The 10,791-nt window shown below is 38.0% G+C and overlaps 1 protein-coding gene across 2 annotated transcripts in view; it reads right to left on the bottom strand.

Annotated features, from left to right (window-relative positions):
- Positions 1-5,722, bottom strand: part of ITGA1 (integrin subunit alpha 1) — a 73,389-nt gene extending 67,667 nt beyond the window's left edge. The window contains exon 1 of one of the 2 annotated variants that reach the window (XM_038125398.1): positions 5,493-5,722. In XM_038125398.1, the coding sequence (XP_037981326.1) occupies positions 5,493-5,520 (28 nt within the window). In that variant the 5' untranslated portion in view covers positions 5,521-5,722. The other variant, XM_038125397.1, reaches the window with a different exon arrangement.
- Positions 5,723-10,791: the final 5,069 nt, after the last annotated feature.

The following is a 10,791-nucleotide window of genomic DNA, read 5'->3' as shown; positions in this document are numbered from 1 at the left end:
GCCGTGGAAACTTACAGGCGCAGATGGCAAAAGAGGCGAGAAGTACAGCGCCGTGGTTCAGCGAGCGCCAGGCAGCCAGGGGACCGCGGTGCCACCCCCAGCAGCCGCCGCCGCCTGCCTGAGGCGGAGCGAGGCACCGCCCGTGGAAATGAAAACCAGGAGCAGGCAGCATCGGAACCTGACCTGCTGCTTGGACGCTGCTCTTAAACTGAATTCCGGTTTAAAAGGTTTTGGTTAAATTTGCAAGTTACACTTCAGCCAGTACTGAACCTTGACCGGCTTCCTTCCAGTTCTGACATGCTAGGGAGGCAGATAAGCACGTTTCAAATGAAGCTGGATGTTCACACAGGGAAATAAGATGCCTTGGTAGAACACATATCAGTTCAATGATACTGCAAAGAAAATGGACCTGTACCATCACTACAAAGCTGAAGTTGCAGCCTAAATGAATCTAGCAAGCTAGAAATAATGAAAAATTGTATCACCATACGAGAAAGGAGGAATATTGGAGAAGAAGAAAAGGATATGTGAGACCTCATAGGAACCTTCCAGTATCTGACAGGGAAGAGGGAAGCTAGAGAGGGATTCTTCATCAGGAACTGTAGTGACAGGACAATAAATAATGAGTACAAACTGAAAGAGGGGAAATTTCAGTTACATAACAGGAAGAAATTTTTCTTTGAGGGTGGTTACACACTAGAATAGTGCCTAACCCCTAGTTGCCCAGGGAGGTTTGGTTTCCCCAATCCTGGTACTCATTGAACAAGGCTTTGGGAAAGCTGGGAATTTTCTAGTGGTAATTGTCCCTGCCCACAGCAGGGTGGATTGGGACTAGGTAATCTTTAATGTCCATTCCAACCCCATTAAAAATCTATAGTTCTAGTTATGTTTATTTTTAAAACACTAAAAACTCCATTTAAGAATAAATGTTGTGAATTTAGAACAAGGGAAAGAATGAATTATGGAAAAAATGCTTGCATGATGAATGAATAAATAAAAATAGGTTGAGAAGGTAAGCACACTAATGTGCCACGTTAAGTGTGTCAGGGCAATTGCAACAGGTAGGTTTGAAATGATTACACACTCGTTCTAGTAGCAGAAAAGCGTGAGGGCATCTTCTTACGGATGAGAAGGTGGTCACAATGAAGTTTCTGGTTTCTATTTGCTATTTTTTTTAAATAAAAAAAAACTCACTGTGGTTGTGGAATTTGCTGACTTGGAAAGGCTTTGGAGTCAAGAATTTTATGAGATACAAGGCTACTGTGAGCAAAAATAATCCCGTATCTCCCATTATGGTGTACCTATAAATTTCTCTGAAGTATCTAGCTGTAGTCAGTTGTGACAGGACAGTGAACTCAGATCTGGCCCAGTAGTGTGCGTTCCTTTTCCCTGAGCTTGATACTGGTGTAAAAACAACTTTATCAGATATTACATAATAGGATTTATTTATCAGACCTCAGACTCCCTTCCTGTGAGTACACATGCTTAACTCTGTTAGCATGAATAGTTTCACAGGATCAAGCAGGACCACCCAAGAGAATATAACATAAGCACATGTGTAAGTAACTGTTTGTTTAACTTGTACATACTATAATTTTGCATTAACATTTTTAATGCAAAAACAGAAGCAGAGAACTTCTGCATTCAGCTTTTCTTTAGGAGAGAGTGTGCATTCAACTTCATTTTCAGAGTTCCTTTCACTTATCTATATAAACGCTAAATGGTGGATTTATGGCAAATTTTCTTCTTTACGTTCTTTGCAACTATAAAATTCCAAAGGTTGACCTCATGCTATTCTTTCAAGAAAAAATAGCTGTTGTGCATATTTAACTTCCACATTAAAATGCATTTTACTTCATATTCTTTTACAGCGGTGTATTTACAAACTTTTCTGTGCTTATTCATTCCAGTCAAATTTTTACAAGCAGCCTCACATCCCTGGTATTCTAGATAAAGGTTGCAAGTTGGCATCCAGTATCATCCAGTAGAAAATAAACATTCAATTTAGGAAAATAGGTGACTCGCTGCATTAAAAAAACCCACAATAACGCACATGTGTGCATACACACACCCCACCTCACACACCCCAGAAGCAAAAACTCACAAGAAACAGACAAAACCACAAAGAAGAAAGACCAACTTTGAAACAAAGTTGTCACTCAAAATATTCAATTGACTGTTGTAGAAAGAGACATTTTGATATATGGGCCTTTTCTCAAACAGCGAGCTGTAAGATTTATAGAGTTGTGAACAGTGATCCACAAATATTTAGTGGCAAATGTAAACTTCAATGGGTTTACCCACTATCAGCAGGCCCATTGTCAAATTACAAAGGAAAATACTAGAAATGATGCTTTGCCTACTCTGGTAAAAAAGTAAATATAGGATATTATTATTTGTTTGAGTATGTCAAAGTATGAGCAGTAGAAGAAAAACATCTCAAAAAAATTAAGGAACACAGAAGTTTCTAAGTTCATTCTAATTTTGCTAATGACAGGGAGAGAGATGAATTTGATCATGGTAGAGCCAAAACAAGTGGGTACTTTTAACTCTTCATACAGTTCTAACATAGGAGTTCAAAATTGCATAGCTTGTTCGTGCCTTGGTAAAAGATTGAGACTACGCATAGGACCTAAGAGTTCTTGGAATAAATCACTCTGTAAATACAATTTCATTTGTATTAATAATTGCAGCAATTTGACATCCATTTTTGGACCTTTTTAAGTACAATGCAAGATAAAAGGAAAATGGTGATAGCATATATTACCATTAGCATTGTATTTTGGAGCCGTGCTGGTTATCTAAGTTTATTATTCTGAAAATGTTTGAGACACGTTTTCCTGTATCTTCAATTCTTGGTCAACTACTTTATGAAGATGGGTTATGTACAGATTTTAGACAAGAAGAGGTCATTTTCGTAGGAAATCCTATCTCCTCCATACTATATCCACTTTAGCTAGAATTCATGAAAACATGCTTATATTCTGTATAAGAAAAACTAATGGGAAAGAATCTCTGATGTAGGGGAAACTCTGCTAAGAAATGTTGGACATTATTGTTGCAAGAGCAGAGTAAGATAAAAGAGACAGATGGAGAGAGAAACTTGGGAAAACATCTCTTTTCATGCTTTGCCTTTGTCCTGTGGCTGTCCTGCCTCTACAGACTCTGAACAAAGACCACTTCATTTTCTGCATACAGTTCTGTCATTATCTATTTACCTTTATCTTTTCTGTTATAAAGATGAGTACAGCAAGACCATCATCAATAAGAGAGAAGTCCAGGAAGGAACTGGCTTTGCATAATGCTGTTAAGTGAAGAAGCTTTTAAAGGTAATGGAACCCTTTTAACTGACTTCTTCATCCCTTAGCTATTGAAATGTAGGGCTGGAGAAAACTTCAGCAGATGCCTAGTCAAACCACTTACATAGAGGCAAGCTGAAGTAAACTCAGCCATCCCTTATAGCTGTTCATCCAACTTCATCAAAAGTCCTGCTGAAAGAGAAAGGGGTGGGCTTTTTTTTGGTAGCCTAGAAATTCTTTACCTGAAGAGTAAGAAAATTCTTCTGAATATTCCCTAAGATTTGTGCATAGTCAGTTACGTTGATTTTCTTTTGTCCTTTGTTGGATTTGGAGAACCAAGTATTCATCAATATCTTTGGAAACCAACATATGCAATGTGGAAAGTCATGACTGAGTGCTCTCACAAAACAAAGAATCATTGACATCTGGAATAATATCCTCAATAATATTTGGATAAAAAGATATATCTGAAATGTTCAGCATTTTGCCCTTAGTTTTTTTTTTTTTTTTCCAACTAGATAGACAAGCCTAACTAATTCAGTCTTTTGTCATAGATCATTTTACTCAACCCTTATCAGGCATCTCAATTGTCTCTGCACTTCAGTCTATTTGTCAGCATGTCAGACTTTCTGTGGTCAGGATTCTCAGAGGTCTCATCAAAATGAGCCAAATTAAAAAAGGAACAAAAATCTATATAAATACACAAATGTACATAACATCTCTATGTGCCTTCTTTAGATTCTCTGTGTCTGCTAAGAAGTGCTAGATTATTTGCTGCTTTTTTCTTTAAAGGGAGTGTAATTTATTTATTTAATTATTTTTTAATGTCACTATATTTCTCTTGGTGAAGAAAACCCCTTATCCATATTTTCGTGATATTTTGACTTGCTTATATAGGACAACTTCCCTTATTTACCAGAGACAACTTGAATCCTTTACCTGGTATCTGTAATGCCTCCTCTTATTTCTAAGTCTATTCTCTTTCCCACCAATCTTTTAAAAAAGAAACCCCATGACACCACCACAAAAATTTAATCACCTGGCAAATCCAGATGAGACTTGAAATGTTTTTCTATCTGACAGTAAACCTTTTTTTCATTACTGATAAATTCATTCTATGTCAGCATTACCAGTGATAACTCTGCAGCTCTGAAGGGAAGTTGTGGCACACTAAATTGTTGCTGTTGTACCAAGCGTCCTTCTTTGAAGGAACACAAACAAAAGCATGTTTTGGAGTATGTCACTGTAATAATAATGAAGACAGTTAAGAACAACAGCTAAATATGGCATGCCAAGATGCTATATTCAGATTTTCACTTTTTCCAGTATCTGCTCTGTCTTGCACAATAAGCACAGAGGGAAGAGGGGAAAACTCTAGTTTTGCCTTTTCCCCACTTGCTGCTTCCTGCATTTGGACAATTCTTATGAAATTGATTTCTTCCCCTGTTTCAGGGGGGAGCTGCTTCAGGTTCACTGTGTGCTACTTGCCTGCGCAAGAGCTGCTGTGGAGTTCAATGTCCAAGTTTCCAAGCACATGAATCCCAGCATTGCCTTAGCTTTTTCCCACTTCTAGGAATCCCCTGATTTCAGATCCAAAATGTGACTACAGACTGACTAGCTAGGGACATTGTTACTTGCTGCATTCTTTTTTTCTAGGAAAGCAAGTAAGTCACTAACAATCAATGAACCCCTAAAAGGAAATATTACATATTCCACCTCCGGATGAACTCATCTTTCTGAAGTGAGTGAGTGCTTCCTCACTTCCCTTTTACCAGTCAGAAGTCTGAAAGCCAAACAGAGAAAAGCAGAAAATCTACCCTAATTAAAAAAAGCCTCCAAAACCAACCAAAAATCAAACCAACAAAATCAAATTTGTTTCTTCCAAGCCAGATTCAGTTACAGTATGCCTTCTCAGCCATTCATCCTCCTCTAGCAACCACCCCTTCCTTGCCCTCAGATTCTAAAATTGGTTTTGGAATTAAAGTTCCCAGAGAGAAGCAAACCGAGGAGGTTCGTCACCGCCTGCGGCTGGAGGGCAGCTCCGGGAAGGGCATTCCCAGGGCAAGGATCTGGGCGGGAGGGCGCCGTCCCTTGGGTGCCAGACCCTGCCAGCTTCACCCTCTTCCCACCGGGAGCAGGGCTGCTTTAGGGACCCGAGTCTTCAAAGCAAGGCAGAAACAAGGCTTTACTCACCTGTCAGCATCCAGTAGGAGGCAGCCATGCCTGCTGGGCTCGTGCGAGCCGGGGGCCGGGAGCCCGGGCGGAGGGCAGGCTGGCGGGAGCGGTCTTGCCGCCGGCGCGCCCGGCTGAGCTGCGCTGCCGGTGGAGCTCAGCGCTCTGCACCGCCCGTCCGCCTCGCAGCCGAGTTAGGCATTTCCTGTTTGTTATCCAGTCTTTACGTTGCTTCTTCGCGTTTAAGAAGAGTTTAGCTTCCTCCCACCGCACACAGTTTCCCCCCCCACCCACCCCCTAAAGGTCTCTGAGTTTTGGAAACCTCCCCGTTGAATTAGCCCAGCGTTAGGATGTACAAATAAAGTGAAATCTCCCCCGCTAAACACTCTCAGAGAGTACAGCAGACCTTAAAGGGACATCTCCCGGTTCATAATTATTAAGTGTCTGCCGCAGGCCAGCCCCTGTCCCAGTAGGGCAGGAGTGAGCTGGGTGTGCTACACAGCCACCTCTCTTGCCTTAAGAACAGAAGAAACACGTCGTTGAGGTAGGGGGGTGTGTTTGACTGCTCGAGTTTAATTTCTCTGACATCACCCCTTAAAAACGCACTCTTACGGCCGGTCATTTGCCCGCAAGAGGAAACCAGCCACCCCCTCCCCATTCTCGGCGGCTCTGGAGACAGAGTAACTCTTCAGACAGTGGGCGATTCTGTCGAGTCTTCGCGTCCTCCTGTGCTTCGCTGCATAAATACCAGACAGCTGCCTTTGCCCTCCTCTATCGAACGTTTGCATGGCATGCCTTCTCACTCTCCCTGCCCCCAAAACGACTTCACTAGTAAATAACTGAATAAATAGCAAAGGTAATAATCAGCCAGATTCACGCCCTTGAGTGGAGATTTTCAGGGTTTGTTGCACACCCAGGAAAGGAGTAGTTTTGCAGGACTTTTTGAGTTTACCAGACTGCTGCTCAAGTGGAGTGGCACCCCTTCAGCAGTGAATGAGATCCCACAGTGGACCTGGTTAAAAATCATTTTATTGTTTATAAAACAAGGGAATGCATAGTCTCTCAAGAAAGAAAAAGAAAACCCAAAATATAAGGATTTGGAAATTTTGGTGCTTCTAGAAAAATCCTTTATCATTTCCTTGACTTGGAGCAAAGGATTTGGTGGGTAAGTGGAAGTTAATGGAATTTTGGCAAGTTCCTTTGAGACTAATAAACTGCAGCTTTTGTTAAGCACTATGATAGCTTATTGCATCTTCCAGCTTCTGTCTTAATTTCATGAGAACACTTAGGGTGCACCTTGTAGATCTGTGGATATTTTAGAAAACTGCACAATTTTAAAGCTGGTTTTAAGAGCAAAGATACTCAGTGGAGCTACTCAAAGTTGATGAAATTAAGTACATGTGTAGCTTCTGCTGAATGAGAATTTTAGCTTGGTTGGTGCCAGTTTAAAAGACAAGACACATTTTTTCCAGTTAAAGGTTTTATGCATAAAATTAAAGGAAATGGAAATGGCATCCAAACTAAAAGAAGACTGAGTTTATGGAAAAAACTGTCATTTCATTTTTGCCATTCAGTTGTGTTACTACTACTGTTATTCCAAAACAGAGTTCGTAACCCAGTGCACTAGAGCCAACAGCACACAGAGTTGATGTTGCGGTTTATTACAGAATTACAAGTCTGGGTGCTGGGTGATAATCCACAGAAGCCAGTACCCTCTGGGTTATAAAGCTGGAGGTTTTTTTATACCCTTTTTAGTGTTATATTCCACCTACCAAATACAGATAGACTGCTGTATTTTCTTAAAAAAAATCTAAACCAAGCAACCAGACCAAACAACCAAACCTTTGTATTCCCTGTCACTGTACTTCAGCTAAATGAAGGAATTGAGCTTGCCTTCAAATCATAGTGAAGGATTCTTTATTTATTTATTCTGATTAAATTTATTACATCAGAGGAAGAAGCAGGGAAGCTAAGGACTTTCTCTTGGACTAAAATAAATTCAAGCCTATATGAAATTTATGAAGCATTTGGTAAATTTTAGAGACTGTATATCATGTTGGAGAATAGCACTTCTTGAGAATAAAAATAAATATTTTTGATGAAGAATTATTCCTAACATTTACCAGATTATTCTTAATATTATGATTCATTAATTTGTTTTTGTGCTGGTGTCCTATATGTCTTGCATAGACAATGTCAAAAGGAAAACATTAGAAAAGATTAATTGTTGGACTGAGTTAACATTTCTTATTTATTTGAACACATTCAAGAAAGTAAAATACACTACAGACTTACAGACACCTATGTGTTTTGGAGTGTCAAACCAGACACCAAACTGCAAACCCTCCTTTTCACAGTTCATGTTGCTGTATGTACAGTAGTTCAAGCTGTCTTAATAATGTGGTGCTAAATTCTTGGAGTTCAAAGTTTCATACATTAGTAGTAAGGAGCAAATCTATTTTAAGCAGGAATCTCTAGATGAAGCTCACTGAGGCCCAGAAGTAGATAAGATACTAGGTAATTTTAATGTAAGAAAAACAAGTATTATTAGTTTCAGTGGATTGTAATAGTATACAAAATCATTACCCATAGTAATGGATAAAAGAAAAAGGTAAATTTAGTTTAAAGAATATAGTTGGCTTGCATAATTTATGTCTTTCTTAGATGTCACTGAATGCTGAGGAAGGATTTTTTCCTTAGTGCTATTAATTAGACATAATTTGCACCTTTGAACTGTGCCTCCTAACTCAGTTTCAGCAACTTGTTTTAGAATATGAGATATAGAATAAGTACACCAGTAGTTCCATAGAATCTGATGAAGTATTTGTGATTAAAGATTAGTTGTAAGACTTTGAAAAACTAGACTTTGAAAAGTCAGCAAAAATTAAAAATATCATAAAGACACAATTGTTCTCCCCTTTAGGAGGTGGTATTCCTGCAAAAAAACCGCCAACCTGTTCTCCCCTTTAGGAGATGTTGTTCCTGCAAAAAAAACCCCAACCAGTGGAAATGCTTTTTGTCCTAAAGGTCTGGGCTGAAGAAAGAGGAACCAAAGTTTTTCAAATAGTTTCAAAAGCAGGCAGTCTTTGGAAGTAATTTACATAGAGCTCATTTTTAATGAAGAATTTGGGAAGAATTTTTTCTTCCTCTCCTAAAGAAGGTATGAGCAATTTTAATTTATATTACTTGTTGGGTGAGAGGGTCTCTAATCTGTTACACAAGAGAGGAATGCATAATGCAACACTGGCTTCAAATAGCCAGAAGCATGTCTAATTTTCTTCTATTAAAATAATAGTATGACAGCATTGATATCGTAAGAGAGATGTTAACGTGCTTCTGTAGTGTTCACTGTTGTTATTACACTTCACTATGCTCTGCATGGAAAATACTACAAAATGTGTTCATATAGCTTCTAAGTGAATATTTATCATTGACATCACATATTATAATCTTGGATAGTTTACATTGCACTGTGGATTTGTGGTAATTTACATTTATATTTTTTTCTTACACTTGCTTACCCACAGTCTCCAACATGTCTTTCACCTTGATGACTTTGTTGTTCATTTTCATAATCTCCATTTTTTCCTATCTGATTCTAGGACCATACTAGAATTCACTTGGCATAACTTGTGTGTAGTCTGATTTTTATTATGTCTCAAATACTCAAGGGCTTCTTCTTCTTAAAGTACCAGAACTAAGACCTTGCAGGATTTGGTATGGTTCCAGAAGTACTCTATGCATAAATCTTTTCATGTTTTAAAAGCTCAGCTTTTAACTGATACTTGATATTCTTGGAGAATGCCCATACTTCAGCTCCATCTGTACTAACCAGTGGTACAAATGTGCCAAAAATCCTTTTTGCTATACAATAGGATCTTCATAAAATTTTTGTTTTGCAGATTGTGTTAGTTTAAATGATGTTGGTAGGAAATGTTATGGAAAATGCCCTCTATGTTCTGTATTAAATCTATTCCTTACAATATATTTTATTTCTTCTTGTTTTTTTTTTGGATTATATATCAAATATCTTAGTGTAACTGTGGACCAAATTAATATACAGCCTGTGTTCTTACTGAAATTTCTGATTTTCTCCTTAACAGTTCTCAAGTGTCTCACATTCTCAGCCGTGCTGCTTTTCTTTATGTATTTTCTATATATGCAAGTTTTTAAATATTCATTCTAAATTTGTAGAGATCAAAATTAGGCATACCACAAAAATACAGGAAGACCAGAAAAAGATGAGTTTGTACAGTATCATTTACTGCTATACATCTTTCACCAATCTCTTTAATTTTTGGAAGATTTCTGCTTGCTTATTTACTTACCTATGTACCTGTTTGTAAGTTATCTTTGAGCTCTGTAGTACACTACGAAACTTTAGCATGAATATATAGTTCTTCAAACTATACACTACAGAACACAGTCTATTCCATGTGAATGGTCTATTCCACATGAATGAGGTACTGACTTCTTGGGCCTGTCAATTTTTTGTGTTGGAGCACTGTTTCTGCAGCACTGAACTCACTGCAGCTATGGCATTGAACCTGAGGATAATGGAACTGCTAATTTCAAGTGTGGGGGGTTGAAAAACAGAAATTCAGAAATTAATATTGTATTATACAAAATCAAGAATCTAGAAATTGCAATGTGTTTATAGGATTTTTGACTAAAGGTAGGTATAATAAGTCAGACAGTGTTGGTCCATCAGTGCATTAATTCTGCTGCAATATACAAAGAAGATTTATAATGAGGACAGAATTTAGGTGCGTAGGGTTAATTATTTTCATTAATGCCTTGGGCTTTCTGCAGTTCTGCACACACATTTCTTTTTATTACTGCTTCTTAACAATTAAGGGGTTTTTTTTTTGTTTTTAACATGCTGCTTCTGGTATGTTGTATAACCAATATTATTTATTGTTCAGATTGATTTCATTTATGAAGCTGTATAAAAGAATAACTTACTGAGAGCATCCTGTGAAGGGAGGCTAATTGATGTCACTAATTTCTCAAAATAATTACATAGTCTGCAGAATCTTACATTGTATTTCATTGCAGTGTATTCATTACCTTCACAGCTGGTCTGCATAATATAATTACTTATTACTGTTTGGTTACAGAAAAAAAGGTACCTTTGATTATAATAACTCAGTGAAAACTAATTATATATTTTTTTCTTTCCTAATAGAGACATTTCCTTTCTCCTTTTTCCTTGACACACACATTCTTCTTCCATGTCCACTGTATTGCTTTTAATTCAAAAGCAATATTTAAATTTAGATCACTGCCCAAGCTTTCCTTTAATCTTCTTCATCACAAA

Source organism: Motacilla alba, chromosome Z (assembly GCF_015832195.1).
Source record: "Motacilla alba alba isolate MOTALB_02 chromosome Z, Motacilla_alba_V1.0_pri, whole genome shotgun sequence".
NCBI classification, from domain to species: domain Eukaryota; kingdom Metazoa; phylum Chordata; class Aves; order Passeriformes; family Motacillidae; genus Motacilla; species Motacilla alba.
This window is presented reverse-complemented; position numbering and strand designations above follow the sequence as displayed.